The 22,128-nt window shown below is 39.5% G+C and overlaps 1 protein-coding gene across 3 annotated transcripts in view; it reads left to right on the top strand.

Moving 5' to 3' along the window:
* The window catches only part of C6 (complement C6), a 65,398-nt gene that overhangs the window by 29,021 nt on the left and 14,249 nt on the right, over positions 1-22,128 (top strand). For all 3 annotated transcript variants that reach the window (XM_086677895.1, XM_025924355.2, XM_086677905.1), the window contains exons 8-15: positions 3,658-3,898; positions 8,626-8,748; positions 14,828-14,994; positions 16,405-16,630; positions 17,532-17,703; positions 17,900-18,011; positions 20,550-20,682; positions 21,613-21,801. In XM_086677895.1, coding sequence (XP_086534021.1) covers positions 3,658-3,898; positions 8,626-8,748; positions 14,828-14,994; positions 16,405-16,630; positions 17,532-17,703; positions 17,900-18,011; positions 20,550-20,682; positions 21,613-21,801 — 1,363 coding nt within the window. The remainder of the gene's footprint in view (positions 1-3,657; positions 3,899-8,625; positions 8,749-14,827; positions 14,995-16,404; positions 16,631-17,531; positions 17,704-17,899; positions 18,012-20,549; positions 20,683-21,612; positions 21,802-22,128) is intronic.

The following is a 22,128-nucleotide window of genomic DNA, read 5'->3' as shown; positions in this document are numbered from 1 at the left end:
CTTTTAAATTTTTATTTTAATTCCAGTTAACACAGTGTTATATTAGTTTTAGGTGTACAATATAGAGATTGAACAATTCCATACAACACCCGGTGCTCATCAGACAAGTGCACTCCTTAATCCCCATCCCTTTTAAATTTTTTTTTTTTCAACGTTTATTTATTTTTGGGACAGAGAGAGACAGAGCATGAACGGGGAAGGGGCAGAGAGAGAGGGAGACACAGAATCGGAAACAGGCTCCGGGCTCTGAGCCATCAGCCCAGAGCCTGATGCGAGCCTGACGCGGGGCTCGAACTCAGGGACCGCGAGATCGTGACCTGGCTGAAGTCGGACGCTTAACCGACTGCGCCACCCAGGCGCCCCTTCATCCCTTTTAACCCATCCCCCCACTCACTTCCCCTCTGGTACCATCAGTTTGTTCTGTATAACTAAACGTCTGTTTTTTTTATTTGTCTCTCTCTTTTTCCCCCCTAGTTCATTTGTTTCGTTTCTTAAATTCCACATATGAGTGAAATCATCTGGTATTTGTCTTTCTCTGACTTACTGCACTTAGCATAATACTCTGGCTGTATCCGTGTGATTGTAAATGGCAAGATTTCATTCTTTCTTATGGCTGACTAATGCAAATTATATTCTCAAGACAAGTTAGTATTGGGGCGCCTGGGTGGCTCAGTCGGTTGAGCGTCCGACTTCGGCTCAGGTCATGATCTCACGGTTCGTGAGTTCAGGCCCTGCATCCGGCTCTGTGCTGACAGCTAGGAGCCTGGAGCCTGCTTTGGATTCTGTGTCTCCCTCTCTCTCTGCCCCTCCCCGATTTGTGTTCTGTCTCTCTCTGCCTCTCAAAAATAAAGAAAACTAATTTTAAAAATTTACAAAAAAGACAAGTTAGTATCAGAATTATTAGGAAGTAAAAATATACATCCCATGGCCCTTCTCTTAATATACTGATTCAGAATATCTGGGATTGGGCATGTGATTCTGGTTTTCTTTTTTTAAGCCCCCAGCTCATTCTGATATAGCCAAGACTGGAAACAACTGCTTAAAAATATAGTCCAAAATGAGAAGGAAAATGGATATGTAGAAAGAGACATAGATATATACATCAGTCTCAACATTAAGATTTGCTTCACAGAATTGGTTTATAAATGTTTCAGCCATGCTAGAGAAAACTTGTAAAATCCTTATCTGTGGATAAACAGATGTTATTTGATCCTCTAAGAGTCTGCCCCAAATTGGGAACATTTTAGGCTATTCACAGTAGCAGCTGGAACTTTTGAAACTGCTAATATTCACCCATTTTTGACCTACAAAACTGTCAACTTCATCGGGTTCTACCCAGTATCTTTGATTAGATCGCAACAGAATAAGGAAATCCTGGGTTAAGTAGAAAACACTAGTGATGGGGCGCCTGGGTGGCTCAGTCAGTTAAGCGTCCGACTTCGGCTCAGGTCATGATCTCACGGTTTGTGAGTTCGAGCCCCACGTCGGGCTCTGTGCTGACAGTGCAGAGCCTGGAGCCTGTTTCGGATTCTGTGTCTCCCTCTCTCTCTCTCTGACCCTCCCCCACTCATGCTCTGTCTCTCTCTGTCTCAAAAATAAATAAACGTTAAAAAAAAAAAAAGAAAGAAAACGCTACTGCAACGTCTCTTAGTCTTCAAATAGTGAAAACAAGGTACCACTAACTTGAAAATCAATCCACTCCCTCCACTGGAGCTTAATGCTTTATTTATTCATTTCATCAATCACAGATCTAACTAAACATTTGTTAGGCAGATAATCTGTTTCAAAGTCAAAATACCAGGTGTCTCAGTAAGATTCGGTGCTTTTCTGAATTACTTTATGAAGTTGAACCCACAAAAAGATGGTAAAAATAAAGCAAGATCTCACAGAATGTTGAGACAGATCATACATTTTTTATTTTTTAAATATTTTTTAAAGTTTATTTATTTATTTTGAGAGAGATAGAGAGGCAGAGAGAGAGGGAGAAAGAGAGAGAATCCTAAACAGGCTCCATGTTGTCAGCACAGAGCCCGACACAGGGCTCGAACCCACGATCTGTGAGATCATGACCTGAGCCAAAACCAAGGGTTGGGACACTTAATGACTGAGCCATCCAGGCATCCCGATCATACATAGTTAATAACCTACTGTCATGTAATGGGTTAGCCTAAAATAGCCCCATTTTAACCATGATGCATTTGATAAATGCTTGGCTTGTGCTGAGTTGAGTTACCAAAGTTTCACTTGTATGTTTATAATTTAGTTGGTAGAGCAACCTGGAAATTTTGAACCACCCATTCCAATGTCCATGTCTGAATAGGTATTTCAGATACTCTGGAAGTGAGTGCACTTCTTACTAAAAGCATAATGTCCCTCCAACTTTCTAAAGGCATGGTTCTGTGACAAAATTCAAGTATTAAACTTAAAAATAGAATTGATGGACAATGAAAATGTAAGCCCCTCAAAGGGATCAACTTTGTCTACCTTGCCCATTTCTGTGTCCACAGCATCTGAGGTAGCTGAGCAATAAATGTGTTAAAAGGCAAAAAGGGAGGGTGAGGAGTGGAAAGGGGTAGGAGAGAAGCAAAGGGAAAGACAGAGGGAGGGGAGTGAATGGTGACTCTTCTTCAATACTTGTGATTATTTCTTTTCTTTTGTGTTAGCAGACATTTTATGCCATAATTATAGCACACAGGAAAACGGCGATTTAATAATTTACAGCTACGATAAAGTTCTTTTGCTGAAATATGCTCCTCTCTCTGCTCCTATGACTCAAATACTACAATTTGCTAAAATTGAGAAATAGATAAAAATTATATAATTTTTTTAAGAACAGCATACATGGATACACTCATAAAACTCAGTGGATATGTAGAACAATAATTTAATGGAATGAGATTTGGGTATAATACCAACCACCAAATCATAGATTAACCCAACATAAAAAGAAATGAATAAAAAAACTCTCAAACAAATATTTCTGTTGATGGGTGGAAGAGGGAGAATATAAATAATTTTGTTTAATCTTAACCCTGAGTAATTTTGAATCACAGTGTCTTAGAGTTGAAAGGGGTGTGGTATGTCATCTGGTGGATAACTGTCATTTATAGACCAGGTGACATTTCACAGACAACTGGGGCCTAGAAAATGCAAATGCCAGTTAGTGACAAAGTTGTGACTTGAATCTCAATTGCGTAACTTCCAATTAAAAATATATGCAATCCTTTTTCGACGTGTTGCATCAGCAAGTCTTTCTAAATAAAAACTCAGTAGGGACACAGCTACGATTGACAAGCAAGAGTGAAAGATTTACTTTTCTGATAATTGATTGATCTCTTTTTGGTATGCCTTTGGTATGCCTATTGATCTCTTTTGATAAGCCTACCAAACCTATGCCTCAGTCACAGTTTACATGACTGAGATCATCTTATCTGTTCAGCACTTTGGACATCGCAGGAAACAGTTGTGGAAAATAAAATGAAAATTATGTTTTTGTGTGTGAGATCATGCCATAGAGAGTTAAAGTTATCATGTTATGGTTGGAAGGCAGCTAGTGATATATAGATGACATTTAAAGGCTTGACACTTCAAGCTTTTATTACGTTTAATCATCTTGTTTTCTTTCTTTTTTCTCCTCTTTTCTCCTCTTCCATTTAGGATTCTAGTTTTACTAGGGTCCATAAGGTGGTAAAAGTCTCAAACTTCACAATGAAAACTAAAGATCTGCAGCTTTCTGATGTCTTTTTGAAAGCACTTAACCACCTGCCTCTAGAATACAACTTTGCTTTGTATAGTCGGATATTTGATGACTTCGGGACTCACTATTTCACCTCTGGCTCCCTGGGCGGCGTGTATGACCTCCTCTACCAGTTTAGCGTCGAGGAACTGAAGAACTCAGGTAGACCTTCTGCCGGCCTCCCTTTTTTCTTAAGCCTGATTCGACTGCGTGCAATTCATTTTTCTCTTATTCTATTAATTCTTCTTTATTAACTTTTAGACTCCACTGTACTTCCAAAATGATAAGAAGAACAACCAAAAGGTACACACTCAAATAAATAAAAATATACAATTAGGACCCCCCCAAAAAAGAAAAAATATACTTAACCTCTCTCATTGGGCATTAGATTTGTCTCTGAGTTTCCTGACATGTGGGAACATCATAAGCTACACAGTAGTGGTAACCTAAAAGAGAGATACATGCTATTACCTCAAGAAAAATGAGATTTGTCCTGAAACTAAACTCCAAAAGATAATTTACTTACAGCAATTTTATAGGAGATAATAATTTTATAGAACAATAATTATAGCAAATTTTCTAAGTCTTTTTCTTTTAATAATGTTTTAAGTAAAAGCCAAGGGCATTAAGATAAAAGAACAATTAAGAACTTGACAAGGAACTAAATTAATGTGGGCTAGATATGCACCTACCAGTGATAAAATTGAAACCAGATGAGAAGCACTTATTTTGAAGAAAGTTGGCAAATTTTTATTTTGAGATATAATCAGGGATATTTTTCTGCTTATATGTAAAATAACAATAAAAACCTTGGTTTATAGATAAACCTTGGTTTCTTAAGTGTTAGCTTAAATTGCCACTATTAATTATTATTATAGCTTAAACACCATTGGATAAATTCATTTTCAGACTCCTTTGTGAAATGACACAGGGCCTTTGTGATGATTCTATCATGTGTCTCTTGAGAACATGGTTAGGAAACTGTAACCAGAACTCAACTGACCAATTACCCGATATAAATAAGAATTCTTGATCATGTAACTTTTATATAGAAGAAATCAGGAATTCATTTAAAGAGACATCAGGCCAACTCAGGGGCCAACAGAGTGTCAATCCCTTTGTTCTTACATCTCATGATGGCAAATACTAATGTTTAATGTGGCTGCCCTGAGTTATTCCAAACTTTAAGTGACCAGATATCCCTCATGATCTGCTTCCTAAGAGAGAAGAGGGCATAAATGTCTTTGAGAAGGACTTTCAGTAAGAGGATCTAAAAAAATTACTATCTGACAGAGTTACTGAAATCCAAAAGATTTATGCTGTGATGGGCTTTTCACATTGCCTGACCCTTATGTTTCATTTCAGTTATCCTTTCCACAGGAGTGATGTTTGTATGATGAATTTGATATCTTCTCCCATGAGAACACCAGCAACATTAATGCTGAGCAAAAGTGCTTGGGGAAAATCTGTGGCCCTTGATTGGTTTCATCTCACCCCTGGGATGAAATTATTCTGGTCACTTGCTGCTATAGCCCAGAAAATAATTTCTCATTTGATCAGCTGTACTTTCATGCATTCAAAGCAAAGCCTCTAAAGGCTCAGAGATCAGGTCAGTTAAAGAACTATGTGAATCTTTAATCAACCATCCAGCATTTTAATAGTTGAAGACCCCTGACCAAAATGAAGTGATGAGCTACACTTTCCTACTGAAACATTCTCACCTTCTGTGTCTTTCTCTATAAATAGAGGTAGAGGCTAACAAACAGGAACACATAATAAGGGAAAGAAAGGGAGTTTGAGATGTAATAGGAAACTGGAGATATATGACTGCAAATACCTATGTACTCATATACAAACTATATACATATATATGCATGTATGCATATATATACATATATATGCATGTATGCATATATATACATATATATGCATGTATGCATATATATACATATATATGCATGTATGCATATATATACATATATATGCATGTATGCATATATATACATATATATGCATGTATGCATATATATATGTATGTACACACACACACACATATACACACACACACACACACACATATATGACATATATAGTACTTAAAGGGTATATATATGTATATTTGATTAAACATATTTCTATATTCTTATATGTAATATATATTCTTATATTCAATGAGTATATATTTCTCTGAGTCACAAAAATAATACCGATGCACAGTTTTAATTATGGCTAAGATGAAGCACGCCCAGACAGAAACAAATCTCAATAAAATGGAATTCCTTGGTGGGTATGCTCACCTGTTTTTGCCTGCTCTCTAAATGAATATATATTCTGGCCTCCTCCTCTCTTTTTCCATTTCTTTTCCCTTTGCGTAGCCATAACATGAAACTAGAGTATAGGCTTGGTTTTTATTTGCTTTATTCAGTAAGAATTGTATCCCTTGTCATTAATTTCAAAAGTATGACCTGAATATTTCATAGTACCTTCTCTCCCTCAAGAGGAGTAAAGCAAAATTAAATTGCTTTTTATTTGCATCCTTCATATATTCCTCTATTGTTCAATGTCCCATAGTCAATTTAAAACCTGAAGAAAAGTTGACATTGCTTCAGTGTGCTAGGTGAAAAAAAAAATTCAGAAATACAGTAAGAACATTAAAGAATTAAAATATCATAATATGCAAGATGGTAATTTAAACTCCTTTTGTTGAGAAGTCATTTCCTACTCTGAACTGGGAGGAAAACAATTACTGGCCCCACCATTTACCCATATGACATTTTCAAGTAACACTGTTGACCTTTGCCCAGAATAGCTGAGGACATTTCTGAAATGCTTGTCCCTACGCAACATCAGAGGGACGCTTGGGTTTGAGAGGTCAAGTGCTACAGCATCCGGCAATTGGATAGAGGTCAGGCAGCAAGCTACAGGTTATACAGGGGAAGACAGGCTTATCCAGAAATTCACTGATAAAGCCTTCATATTTTAATCGCCGCATGACCAACGAATGCCATGGCTCATAAGAAGGATTCACCATTTGAATCTTCAAAGATTCTCCATTAGCCCTCAGAAAATGAAATTCACTAAGTTGATAGTTAATTAATTATGTTATAGTTAATGAATTGGACACAGAACATTTAATTTTTATTTATAAATAATAAAAACTTAATGAAAAAATTCAAAAAGGATAGGAGCTCTACAACATAAATGCATTAAATTCCTAACATGGTCTAACCATTATACTGATCTACTTGTTAGAACAATACTACCAGGAAAAAATGACTCATATTTATTCAGCTTGACCAAAAAAGAAAAACAGACTTTTTGTTTGTTTGTTTGTTTGTTTGTTTGTTTGTTTATTAGAGTTAAAGATGCAAGGTAAACATCAAGACTTCAAACTAAGAATTTTTCACTGCCAACTTATAACGCATCCCTTCAAATGTGTCAAACTATTGAAAAAACTATGAAGTGGGCAGACCCCGTCCCCTTCCACCCCATCCCCGTCTACCTGGCCTCATTTCTCAGTCATCTGTGCCTTTAGGATTCAATTTCAGCATCACACCTAAACTGTGCCTCAGGCTCTAAAAATATTCCTCTGCCGATTATGATCTACAACCCTGAACATCAGTATTTGATGAACTACTTTGCTTTAAGGTGCTTAAGAGCTGATCATAACAGTTGTATCTCTTGTGTGTTCATGTTTTGTGAGGCAATTTTTAACTAAACATCAAAAACCTGAATTCTTGTGTCAGCTATACTTTAGTTGAAATAAATTATGTTAAAAACAAAAACCAAAATCTGGAATCTAATTTTGGTATTTCAGGTAGCAGGTCAGGAGGCTTAGGAAGCTCTTCAGAAAGAGGAGACGTTGATTCTTTTCAAATTACCCCAGATGGGCAGCACCAACTCAGTCTACAAATAGCCAGACCTATTTCCCTGCACTGTGTCCCACTTGATCCCTGACACAGCATAGATTTTGAAGCCATTGAGAACATAGACAGGGATTGTGGTGGGAAAGTGTGACTCAGATGCCAGAATCTTCAACAAATGATGCTTGCAAGTTTGGTAAAAGACAAGAACAAAGAGGACTGAAGGTATGAGAACTGAACAGCCTGAGCTTCCAGGCATCAGGGTTTTGACAAGAATTTTAAACCTGGAGACTCATCCTATGGAGGCGCTGGGAAGCTAGGAAGATATCAACCCCCAAGATATCAACCTCATTCCCAAGGCTGGGGATGAGGCAGCATTCACCTCCCTTGGAGACATCAGGAGAAACGTTGAGTACAGGCTGGAATGGTGATGAGGAGAGAGAGAGAGAATAGTCAGTGAGGACACTGAGAAGAATTCATAGGTCAGGAAGTCAGAATTTCTGAGTTTTGGAGGTACAGGTAGAGTGAGCAGCTGACCCAGGGAGACAGGCATGAGAACGAGTGTTCAGCGAAGGAGAGAAGACAAAAAAGATTTCCATTTTAGGTGACAATGGGGCAAAAAAGTGAGGTGGACTCAGGCCTCACAGAAACAGTTGTGGCCCAGAAAGAAGGCCTGACCGGGGCACCGCACAGAACGTGTGTTCATCTCTTGATCTGCAGGACTATACAGTGGCCGTGGCCAGTGGGACAGGTGATCTTTGAGGCTCACTGTGTGTAGGCAACAGGGAGGAGCCAACATGATCCCCATGGGATGGGCCACAGTCACCTTACATGTCCTTCTTAGGGCCAGGGTTGAAGGGAGAAACAGCAGGGACTCATAAACACTTCCTCTGTTCAGGATCATCCCAGGGCCTAAAAAGGACTGAATCTGTAGGTGAAGGTGTGAATTATTCGAGTTTATAGGAACTGGGGAAGGATTCGCAGTGGCGCATCCTCGTGATGTTTTGTTTGCACTCCATTTCCTAGGTTTAACAGAGGAAGAAATCCGAAACTGTGTCCGGATTGAAACAAAGAAACGCAGATTTGGTTTTAAGAAAAAAAAAGTGGAACATCGGTGCACCACGAACAAGATGTCAGAGAAATATGAAGGTAAGAGCTCTCTCTCTTAGCGGTTTACCCCATGTGTCCTGCAGCTGCCCTGATGGGAGTACCATGCTATACTTTGAGGGCGCTATGTTTTTAAGTCTATTTATTGAAAGGGAGAGAGAAAGAGAGAGAGAGAGAGAGAGAATGAAAAAGGGAGAGGCAGAGAGATAGAGAGAGAGAATCCCAAGCAGGCTCCACACTGTCAGTGCAGAGCCCAGTGTAGGGCTCGATCCCAAAAACTGTGAGATCATGGCCTGAGCTGAGATCAAAAATCCCACACTTAACCGACTGAACCACCCAGGTGCCCCTTGCTTGTGCAAATGTTTTTAACTTTCACTTATTTCATATATCTACCTCAAAGCCCTCTGTATGGTAGGGGGAGGGTGCAAATAAAATATCATTAGCACTACTTAAAAAGGAAATAAAGTTTTCTTGATCTTTTTTTAAAATTTTTTTAATGTTTATTTTTGACAGAGGGAGAGACAGAGCATGAGTGGGGGAGGGGCAGAGATAGAGGGAGACACAGAATCTGAAGCAGGCTCCAGGCTCTGAGCTGTAAGCACAGAGCCTGACGCAGGGCTTGAACTCACGGACCATGAGATCGTGACCCGAGCCGAAGTCATGACCTGAGCCAAAATCAACGCTCAACTGACTGAGCCACCCAGGCACCCCAAGTGTTCTTGATCTTATACTTAGGTTGTTTACTTTAACATTTATTGGTTCTTCCCATGGGCTGAACTCAGTATTAGGCATTGTGACGTAGAAATAATTCAGCCATTCCTATGAAGGAGCTTACAAAGTAACTATACATATAAACAACCATTAAAAATACAGAATGATAAGAGTCTAAGAGAGGTATGTAAATAAGGCTCCAGAAATCAAGCCAGAAACCTGAGTGTTGCTTTAATTTCTCCCTCTTTCTGGCCTTCGCATCCAATAAGTAATCACTCTACATCCTTAATATTTTTCCCATTCACACCCATCCGTTCATTATTTCCAACCTGGATTTCCACAGAAGCCTCCTAACTGGTCCCCCTGCCTCTACTGTGGACTTTCGCCAATGTATTCTACACATTTCTTGTGACAAGAAATTCTTCCAAGGCAAATCTTATCATGAAACTCTCATGCCTTAATCATGGTTTCATATAGCCTTAAAGATAAATTCCAGTCTCTCTCTCTCTGCCTAGCTGAACTATATAGTCTCCTAAATAAGTCATGCTCTCTCTTGTGCCTTGCCATTATTTAGAGCTCCTTCCTCTGCGTAAAGTTCTCTTGTTCCCTGACTTGGCCTAACTGATTGCTATTCATTCTGCTAAGAACAAAGGGAAGCAAAATCACAGAAACTCCCAAAATATGAAGCTTATGTTCTCTTGCAGAGACAAAGAACAAATAAAAATAAAATATTTACTGTAATAATAAATAGGCAACTTTGAATATCAGATTATATAGATGGTCTACATGTACATGCCCATGTTAAGCATAAGCAGAATGAGAAGGATTTGTTTGACAACTAGGCATTCATATTATAGCAAAAAAAAAAAAACGGGGGGGGGGGGAAGAGAGCGTGCAAAACAGGCAAATAACCTAGCAATATAAACCAAAGAATGGATATAGAGTCTATACCAGTTTTTCATGCAATAAAATAATTTAATGAGATTGTGAATTCAGTAAATCAAGTGCTCAGAGACAAAAAGATTATAAGAATTAATTGAAAAGGCAGATCTCAAAGCTAAGGTACAAAGACAAACAAACATTGAGAAACATTACCATGATAGTTATAAATAAATTAGATACTGCAAGGACAAAATATAATTGTCTGAAAATAAAATCAGGAAAGTTAATCACATGTAGGAAAGATTTAAAATAATTCATAATAAATACAGAGGAAAAATAGACATTAATAGTTATTAAGAAAAATCTAATGGAAATGGAAGGACAAATATAATTTAATCAGTGGGAATTCATGTTCCTGAAATAGAGATCCCAAGAAATTAAACAGGAAAGCTGTTAAAAAAAAAAAAAAAAAAAAAAAACTATAAACAAACATATCCCTGAAATAAAGGAAGAAATTTGTTTTGATTATATGAATCAGAAATACTGTTTAAATACACAACTTCAAGACAAATTCTAGTTAATTTGCTAATTACCAAGATTTTAAAAATGAATTTTTCAAGTATCTTGGCCGAAAGAGCAAATCTCCCACAGATCAACAAAACAACACAATCTGTCTGGCCTCAGACTTCGCCATAACTAAATTCAATGTTGTAAGACAATAATGTCCACAAATTTCTGAGAGAGGAAAAAATAATAATTTCATATATAAGGGTAACAGGAAGACATCTCAAAACGTGAGAGAATTCTGAGAATATGCATTCTTGAGTACTTGCTAAAACAAACAAACAAACAAACAAAAACAAAAACAAAAAGGGAAAAAAATGCTTAATTTAAAAATCCATCCAACAAAGAGATGAGAAAATGTCAAAGATGGACCCACGGTTTTCAGCTTGTAGGAATAAGGTGAGGACACTGCCAAATCAGAGACTATTCCAATGGGCCCCAAACTGGCTTATCAATTATCCATCACTGTCCACATGACACATTGCTAATACTCCTGAATTGTGCCAACTCCCCAACTAAAAATTAAAAGCTTTACATCCAGATCCTCTGTTTTGCTGCTCTTCCCCCACCTGAACCTTCAACTTGAACTCAAGTGGATGTCCATATGCACTGTCTCCAGAACATGGCACATCCACCCCTCATTCCGGGTCTTTGCCCATGCTGGGAGCACATTGCCCCCTACCGTGTCTTAGCTTTGCCTCAAAGTCCTTTCACCGTACCCCCCTCCCTAATTGCCTAAGATCACAGAATTCTTTCACTTCCCTGAAAACAGGAATCATTCATTGTTGGACCACTCAGTGACACTTAGCAAAACTGTTTTATTGGTCTTTTTGTTTACCTTTCTTTCCCTTTCCTCCCCTCCCTTCTTAACTTCTTTCCTTCCTTCTTTCCTTCCTTCCATTTCTCCTTTTCTTCCTTACTTTTTTAATTTCTCTATAGTTCTGCTAGTATTTTTATGTACCTATTTTGTCTCCTCATAGAGAGTCTAAGTCCTTCAAATACAAAAGGCATATTGTGCATTTCTCTCAGTCTTTAGTGCCTGGCATATAGCAGATTCTCCACAAATACGTGTTGATCGTGATGACAATTTGCCAAAAATCAAAGCACATTTGAGAGTTAAGTACACATAGTGCCTGGGTGGCTCAGATGTTAAGCATCTGACTTTAGCTCAGGTCATGATCGATCTCATGGTTTGCAAGCTCAAGCCCTGCTTCGGGTAAACACAAGCCCTGCTTTGGGTGAGTCCCACTTCTCTCTCTCTCTCTCTCTCTCTCTCTCTCTTTCTTTCTCTTTGACCCTCACTCACTTGTGCTCTCTCTCTCTCTCTCAAAAAAAAAAAAGAGTAAAGCACACACAAAAACATAATTTGTCTATTCCAAAACCTGAGCTCATCTGATTAAATCACTGGACTCCAAACTTTTTAAATCTGTAATCATCTCATTAATTTTTTTTACTATATATCCCTAACATACTTACTAAAAGAATACTAACAAATTTTATATATTTATCTAAAAATATATTATGCACACAAAATATATACAAATGTAGAAAAGAGAAAATGTTAAAAGATAGCCTATATGAAATAAACAGAATGTATTTCATTCTCTCGCTCATATTGAGCGATGAATGAATGTAATGATGAATCAATATTTCATTAAAAACTCCTTGAAAGTTTTGATATGTTTTGGGCAGCTTTGGTGTCACTCTCATATTGTAGCTTATGAGAAGCTTGTATAAGAAATATCTGTTCTTCCATGGAGTGCCTGGGTGGCTCAGTCTGTTAAGCGTCTGACTTCAGCTCATGTCATGATTTCACAGTTTGTGAGTTTGAGCACCGCATTGGGCTCTGTGCTGACAGCTCAGAGCCTGGAGCCTTCTTCGGATTCTGTGTCTGCCCCTCTCTCTGCCCCTCCTCCACTCATGCTCTGTCTCCATCTCTCAAAAATGAATAAATGTTAAAAAAAAAAAGTTTTTTTAAAGAAATATCTGTTCTTCCTTCTACTAGTTGTTTTGTTTATGTTTGGAAGATTGGTATCATCTTCAATCTGCATTTTCCTCCTGGAATCTTTTTAAAAATTGTTTAATGTTCATTTATTTTTGGAGAGGAAGACAGAGTGTGAGCAGGGGAGGGACAGGGAGAGGGGGGAGGCACAGAATCCGAAGCAGGCTCCAGGCTTTTAGTTGTCAGCACAGAGCACAACACGGGGCTCAAACTCACAAACCACGAGATCATGACCTGAGCCCTAGTCAGAGACTTAACCGACTGAGTCACCCAGGTGCCCCTCTTCCTGGAATCTGTTTAAATCACTTGTTCGCTTTTAAGAGTTAGTTCTATTCAGACTAGTAGTAAATGGACTTAATGCTCACTCCTTCTTCAGGATGCTATGTTTATCATATTTAACACTTAACTAATGTCAATCCATTCATGAAATACATAGTATCAATCCAAATGTGAACTAGCTTGTCAGAGCTACTGTCAATCCGTATATAATATATTGGCAGATGCTAATTTCTCTCTATATTTATATGAAAAATAAATACAAAAATCTCTAAAATGTTCTTCTCATGCCCCTGTGTTATCTTATGCAACCTTTGAAAAGGATCATATTATTTTCTTCACAGAAAGAGTATTTCACCCATTGTTCTGATCATTCTAGACTCTTTTTTTTAAGTTTATTTATTTATTTTGGGAAAGACAGAGACAGTGCAAGTGGGGGAGGGGCAGAGAGAGAGGAGAGAGAGAATCCCAAGCAGGCTCCTGATGTGGGGCTTGAAACTAAGAAGCCGAAAGATCATGACCTGAGCCGAAACCAAGAGTCAGACGCTTAGCTGACTGCCCCACCCAGGCACCCCTAGAATTTCTCAACAGTGGAAGCATAGCTAATCCTTACTGGTACTTCACAATAAACACCAAATTAATGCCATTAACTGTCACCCATATCACTGGCCTCCTTTTCATTTGCTTTTATTTCTCCCTACACCTTCCTATTCCTCAGATCCTACCCTTATTAAAGACCCCATTAGTTCACAGGACTTGTTTTTGAAAATTTGTGTAAAAGATCTGTGTTGTGTACATTAAATATCATTGCTTCTAAAGAAACACTGTGCCAGCTCTTAATTTGAGGTTTAACTTTTTCTTTCTCGTTGGTTAGTTGTGCTTTTGCACCTGTCTCTAAGCTTGAAAGCATTCTATCAACTTTTAATGTAATTGGAAGTCTCCTGATTGGATATCAGAAACCATGTGACTTATGTTATTCTGAAGGCCCAAGACATATGCTAATATCAGTCAAACATGGGAGGTTTGGCATCAAAGGGCAGGGAGCAGAGTAGTCCTCACCTGGGCAGGTTAGTACGTCGGCTTCCCACCCCTACCCCACTCCCAGTAACTCTACGTGTGTTCCAGGCTAAATTACTTCTAGCTTCAGTGTCTGTGTTTATAACAATACCTACGTCTCAACATTGTTGTGAGAATTGCTTAAGACAATATGTGCACAGTGCCTGCAATATACAAGTTGCTTCATAAATGGTAACGGCTAACATTGTTATCCTTTCTATTATTAAACTCCTTGTAGGGCTGAGGAGTGTTCTCTTGCTTTTCACTAGCTTTTTTTTTTTAAGTTTATTTATTTACTTGTGGGGGGGGGACGAGAGAGAGAGAGACAGAGAGAGAGAAAGAGAGAACGAGCAGGGGAGGGGCAGAGTTCAAAAGGGAGAGAGAGAATCCCAAGCAGACTCTGCCTGGAGCCCAATGCAGGGCTCAAACTCACGAACGTGAGACCATGACCTGAGCCCAAACCAAGAGTCAGATGCTTAACTGACTGAACCACCCAGGTGCCCTTTCACCAGCTTATTTAGTGGAGCCGCATGACTACCATCTACTTCTGCTCCTGTGCAAATAGACTTTTCTTTAAAGTTTGAATCTGCAGTAAAATTAAATGAGTAATTTTCTCAAAACACCTTGCAGGCTCGGTTTTGCAGGGAGCAGAGAAATGCATCTCCCTGATTCGAGGTGGGAGAAGTGAGTATGCAGCCAAGTTGGTGTGGGAGAGAGGGAACTCCAGTCCTGACGAGAAGGTATTTGCTGAGTGGTTAGAATCTGTGAAGGAAAATCCTGCTGTGATTGACTTTGAGGTAAGAGTAAAAAATATTATGGGTAAGAAAGCTAAAGTAGTCCTCTAGCAAATCGTGCACCACACAATTCCTTTTGGATTTTCCTCGCAGATGATAAAGGAAATGTCTTTCTTTAGTATACGTGCACAATGTACTTTTTAAAAAACGTTAGATTACACGTCGATTGCTTTTGCTTTTGAAACGAGCATCCTCCAGTACAGTATTTAGAATTCCTAGCACATATAAAATACCAGGAAGGGGAATTTGGTGAATACAATTGTTCAAACTTGCCTTAATAATGCCTTCAGCTCCCCGAGTATACAATCAATCTGCTCTGTGTGCTTTTCTTGCAGCTTTTTATTCAATGAGCACTCCTAAGTCTTCACTTATAGCTCTGTGGGATAAATGGGATCTTAGATCCACTTGGCTTTTTTTTCTATCACCATGGATTACAATGACCTGTCCTATATTTGCTGTGATTACATGAAAAGGTGACTTTTATTATGTAGGGAATACTTTGCCCACATATCAGTCATATGCCATTTAGAACCAGTTTTGACTAAAACACAAGCACAGTTTTTAAAGCCCTCAAAGAAGCTGTTCTGCTCATTTCATTTAAATGGGGATAAAGGAGTTCAATCATTATGAAAGTAAAATAATTAACCCGCAACGTGAAGATACTTTGAGCTCTATAGGCTATGGTGGGAAAGTGAGATCTGGCCGCCAGGCTGGGCAGCTGTGAGTTATCCACTGCACAAGATAGTCATTCCTTTGAGGTTTTAAAATGTTAATAAAATGAGCTCTGATTTTGTGTTAGCTCCATTATTTGTTACTGTAATTCTTCCATTCATCCCATGGCCGAGTTCATTTCTCCTGCTCCATATTTTGTCATGGGGTTCTGCCAAGCGCCAATCCTGTCCCTGGCAAACAAGAACACAGAAAGCCTCTCCTCACCCTCTCTGGATTTTTCTGCTTGAATCAAACCTAATGAGGTTTCAACAGAGCATTCATGAGCTGCCCAACTCGCAGTCACCTCTCTCAGAGCCTTGATGCATGCAATTGGTGCTTCCTAAATAATGTGACGTAATGTGACAACACTGCCTGTGAGGCTTCCTTCATAATAGGATTCCAGGGAAAGTGTGCTCCAGAAACATCGCATCAAGGACAAGAGAAGCCAGAGAGCTTCTGGCTTCTAACCCTGCAGAGAGCTGCTCTACCCACTAGAGAAGGGAAAGAAAAGGATCCCCTACCCTCACAGAGAGGGTTTTTCTCCACTGGTTCAACAGGCAGATGTGCTATATTCTACAATAATCCCTTGAAGTGTAGGATTTTCCAGACCTTTCCTCTCAGTCCGTGGGAACTGAGCAGGGATGGCAACATGTGCCACAGGGATGTGATGAACTGGACCTCCTCTCTACCTTCTGCCCTTAGCTTGCTCCTATCACCGACTTGGTGAGAAACATCCCCTGTGCGGTGACAAGACGGAACAACCTCAGGAAAGCTTTTCGAGAATACGCAGCCAAGTTTGACCCTTGCCGGTGTGCTCCATGCCCTAATAATGGCCGCCCCACACTCTCAGGGACCGAATGTCTGTGTGTGTGTCAGAGCGGCACGTACGGAGAGAACTGTGAGAGACGCTCCCCGGATTATAAATCCAGTAAGTATCGCATAACATACTGGGGGGTAGGCCCCTTTTCTCCTCCAAAAGGTATTCTAGGTTGGTCAAATAAAACCAAATGTCTATTAACAGCTTCCACCTTATCCAAACTCGCAAGGAAGGTAAGTTTGTAAAAAGTTAGAGTTTGACTTTTGTCAAACAGCCCTGGTATGACCAAGTCTTGGCTGTAACCTACCAGCTATGTAACTTTGGGAAAGCCCCCTAGCCCCTCAATGCCCCAATCCATTCATCCATAAAATGGGGGCAATGCCAGCATGTACCTGAAGATTTTATACATGTACATATACATATATTGATATTTATATATTTATATTTATATTGCAGCACAATGCCTATAATATAAAATAAAATAATAAACTATACTATAAAATAAAATATGTGATACTGCTGTTATAACAGTAGAATGTTATAATGTAGAGTGACAACGGCTTTGTAACAAGAGGTAAATTAAGCCAACAACCAAAGTTTTCATTCAGGACTAAGTTTGGCTATCTCTAATGCTCCTTAGCAAGGGGATGTGTCATGGAGGTGAGAATATATTCTATGACCTTTAAAAAAGTAATCTGATACATATTCTGTTCAGAAGAAGTTCATATGTATATGTATCCGTATGCATATACATATGTGTGTAATATGGTGCTGATAGTTGAAAATGATTCATAATTGTTGCCATTTCATTCAGGCTGTGGGAACAGGAAAGGGAAGTCAGGCAAGGTGTCAGTCCCTCTCATAGGTAGTTTCCTTTCATCCTCATGATAACCCTGTGATGTTCCTCAAAGAATCACACAGCTAAAAAGTAAGGAGACCGAGTTGGCTTGGCCTCACAGCCCCGGTTCTCTCAGCCTCGCCTGGATGGGTGGGTGGGTTGCCTGTGTTCCAGATGCGGTGGATGGGAATTGGAGCTGCTGGTCTCCCTGGAGCACGTGTGATGCTACTTATAAGAGATCGAGAACCCGGCAGTGCAACAACCCTGCCCCCCAGCAAGGAGGGAAACCCTGTGAAGGGGAAAGACGGCAAGAGGAACACTGCACATTTTCCATCATGGAGAACACGTAAGGCTGGGTGCCGGGGAAGGTGTATTTTCCTACTGCTAAGTAAAGAAATAAGCCGTGTTTTACCTATTCCAACACAGTGTATTAGCAAGGTATTCGTGGGTCTGGCGTACCCATTTCTCTCCAATGCTTTCTTTACAAATATGTGTGCACCTTCACATATACATATGCACACGTATTTATTTTTCCCTTTTAGTGGACAGCCATGTATCAGCGATGACGAAGAAGTGAAAGAAGTAGACCTCCCCGAGACAGAATCAGATTCTGGGTGTCCTCAGCCAGTGCCTCCGGAAAATGGATTTATCCGGGTAAGCATCCTGACCTCCACTTCAAGTTTGGAGTTCAAAAAATAGAACTTATGGGGCTCCTGGGTGGTTCAGTTGGTTAAGCATCCGACCATTGATTTCATCACGGGTCACGATCTCATGGTTTGTGAGTTTGAGCCTCGCATTGGTCTGTCCACTCTCAGTGCAGAGCCCTTTTTGGATCCTCTGTCTCCCTCTCCCTCTGCCCCCCCCCCCAACCCCGGCTTGCACTCTCTCTCACTCTCTCAAAAATGAATCATTTTTTGGCTTCCAATGATCCCCACTTTCTGGTATTTGTGCCCTTGTGTAATCCTCTCCCCTTGAGTGTGAGCTGGACCTAATGACTTATTTCTAATGAAAAGTTTATGGGGAAAGTGATGGAATGTCACTTCTAAGAGTCTGCTATAAAAGCCTGTGACTTCCTTCTTGTTTGTAGCCTGTCTTTGCATTTTTCTTTCATTCTTCCTCTGATGAAGCAGGCTGCTCTGTTGTGAGCTACCCTATTGAGAAGCCCACGTGGTCTGAGGTTGGCCTCTGGCTAATAACGAGCAAGGAAATAAGACTTTCTCAACAACCCTTGAGAAACTGAATCCTGCCAACAACCATATGAGTGAGCTTGAAAGTGAACCCTTACCCAGATGGTCCTTCAGATGAGACCATAGCCACATTGACAGCTTGATTACATACATGTGAGAGATTCTGAAGCAGAAGGCCTAGCTAAATCATGCCCAGATTCCTGACCCACAAAAGTTACAATGTATATTATTTTAAGTCACTAAGATTGGAGGTAATTTTTACATAACAGTAAATAATTAATACAGTAAAAAAAAAAAATGAATCATTTTTAAAAATTCCAAAAAATAGAACTTAAAAAGTATGTGTTTTCTTTTATGTAGGGTTATTGTTCTCAGTTTAATCATCTTCTGTTGACTTAAAAATGAATACTTAGAAACGCTCTACCACTCCTCCATCTTGAATTCCCTGGAGAGGTCTTCATACTTGGTTGTTAGACCAAAGGACAGCAGTTTCCCTGGCACCACTAATTCCTAAACTCATGGTCCACTTATGTGAATGGAAAGTGGAACGTGACCACAATATATAGGTTCGGATGACCTGTAAGAAATGTACAAATAAGATCTGTTTATTCCTGAATCTGAGGAGAGTAATTCTCTACCTAACACACATTTTCAGAGAGACAAACTAGTCACAGGAGATGTAGAGTCTATAATGCCTTAGGTTAGAAACCTGTAGAATTCTTAAGCAGTCAATACAGTTTTAATGCCTTTTAATTTTATCTTTATTACTGAGCTACAATGTTTGTATGATTAAAAATAACTAAATATATTTTTCAGAAAGGTCTGTGGCTTTAGATATAAATTAGAAACATGTAATATTTAAAATTGATCACAGAAGGCATGTTCCCTAATTAATTTTGACTTAAAAAAAAAAGTTTTAACTTTCTTCAACTCAGTAAAGCCTTTAAATTAATCTTTTTCCAACTGTATCATATTTATGATCAAAGATCAATAATCCTCAATTCTCCAATGCCAGCAAACAAATATCCATGGAGTATAGTCTGGGTTAATATACCTTCCGCGTTCGTTTGTCTTCTGTTGATTTTGAGTGGAGGAAATATTTGGGAGTGAGGCAATGTCAGTCAGTCTTCAGAAAAGAGGTTCTCAAACTCTAGTGCACTGGAGGGCTTGTTAAAACACAGGTTGCTGGGTCTCGCGCCTAGAGTTTCTGATTCAATAGGTCTGGGGCAGGGCCCAAAACTGCCATATCTAACGAGTTCCCAGGAAATGCTGATGCTGCTAGTTCCAGAACCACACTTTGGGAATGAATCTTTTAAAACAGGAGTCAGCAAACTAAGGCCCACAGCCGCAATTTGGCCTGCCATCTGTTTCCTGTTCTGTTTTTTTTCTCTTTTCTTTTTTTTAACAAAGTTTCATTGGAATACAACCACACTTGTTTATTTACATACGTCTATAGTGGCAACAATGTCAGAGGTGAGTAGTTGCAACAAACAAAATAGGCTGCAATTGACTTTGGAGGCCCTTTATAGACAAAATTTGCTATTCCCTGGCCTAGAACATAATCCTCAAAATTCCATTTTGTCAGATCCAGATACCCACATACTTTTTGACTTATTTTTTCTAGCTGCTTACAAAAACTGTTAAAATGATCAACATTCTAATTTTAAAAATCACACAAAGGCTTTAAACAGTGATTCATTGTTCTAATGACTCTTTTTATAAAATTAGATTGTATGTTTCCATTCCCAGGAATAAATTCACCTTTTTTTCTGTTTTGCTCTTTATTACAGACCTCATCTCCACTGTCAGTAGTTTTTACTCAAAAGTAATACAATGCAAAGGAAAGGAGAAAACTGTGAGGGATGTCTAGAAGCAGAAATTGAGAGGACTCTGTCTCTGAGCAGATACAGGAGTTAAGGAATGGAAAGAATCCAGGATGACCCTGAGGTGTTGAAAGGTATCATCCCTGGCATTGATAATGGGCTGGTTTCTATTTTAATTCTAGAATGAAAAGAAACTGTACGCAGTTGGGGAAGAAGTTGAAATTTCATGCTTTTCTGGATTCATGGCTGTTGGATACCAGTACTTCAGATGCTTACCAGACAGGACCTGGAGGCAGGGAGATGTGGAATGCCACCGTGAGTACTGGCCAAACTTTTTGTGCGACTGCTCTGAAGAATAAACGTGGCCCATATAGCTAGAGCAAAATCACACACTGAGATCAGTATATCATACTATTTTTTTTTTTTAGTAGCTCTGGTGAAAAGGTTTAGTGAGCAGAAAATAGGATTCATCTGCTAACATTCTGTTCCAAAATATCTTCATATTTCACTTCTCATGCCCCTGTGTATTGGTCTCATAGACCCAGGACTACAAAGCGTGCACTTGCAAAGAAATCCAGGAAGTTCTCTAACTACATCTAACCACAGGCATCTGCCTTGCCTGATGTACAAATTAATGCAAATGAATGAGTCCCAGGAAGATGATACTCCTCCTATTCTTTGTGCATCAGAAATGCGATTTTATGTGAAATGCAGTTTTCTCTTTGGAGCCCATCCACATCCTTTACTGAGGAAGAGGGGAGGAGTTTGTAAGCTCCACACATACCCATTTGTAAGCTACAGTAAAGTCAAAACAAAATTCACATAAGGCTCAAAAAGGGACCCCCAAAGGGTTATTAGGGAGAGTTGAAACCACTGTCAATCAGAACGTCTGCCTCTGTGCCATCCACAATGTGGTGACTTCCTCTTAGGAGGACCTGCTAGGGAGAAGAGGGGGGGAAATAATTTTTGAAAGGAGAAAGTCCCAATAATGCAATGAAAGTTGGAAGTTTCTGGAGCCACTTCCTTAGCAAGGGCACCTCAGATAGTTGAACGAACGGGAGCATCTCGGTGGAGGACTCTCTTGGGAAGCCTGGATCCTCCACCCACCCCAACCCCCAGTTTTCTGATCAAAACATGGCATTAAAGCAGCACCAATGCAGTAAATCCCACTAAAATCACCTCTTGCTTACATTTGTTGACTGTTCTGCTCCACTAAGCACATCTGACATGTTTCTCTGCCTGCAGGGACACAGTGCCTCAAGCCAGTTGTGCAGGAAGTTCTGACCATCTCGCCATTTCAGAGATTATATGCAATCGGTGAATCCATTGAGCTAACCTGTCCCAAAGGCTTTGCCGTTGCTGGGCCATCACAGTACACATGCAGTGGGGATTCCTGGACACCACCCATTTCAAACTCGCTCACCTGTGAAAAAGGTGAGTGTCACTCAGGATGCTAGGGTCTGCTGAGATGGTGCCCCCCAAAACTGGTAGTAGCATAGCACCCACAGGGGTGCTATTTCTTGAGGATGTTTTGGGAGAAGAAAGCAGAAGTTTCCACTCACAGGCTAGGTTTTCTATTTCAACCTGTGTCGTGATGAGATCAGGCAGCAGATAACAAGTTATTGGTCAAGCAGATATCTTCAAATTTTAGAAAGCAAGGTCGATTTTCTTTTCCAATACAATGTTTCAATATTTTGAGGGAATGCAAGCGCGGCCATCCAACAAAATTAGAATTAATGGTAAACTGAAAATCTGGCTAAA

Source organism: Puma concolor, chromosome A1 (assembly GCF_028749965.1).
Source record: "Puma concolor isolate L17-30 chromosome A1, mPumCon1.1.hap2, whole genome shotgun sequence".
Lineage (NCBI taxonomy): Eukaryota > Metazoa > Chordata > Mammalia > Carnivora > Felidae > Puma > Puma concolor.
Note: the sequence above shows the minus strand (reverse complement) of the source record. Positions and strands in the feature narration are given on the sequence as shown.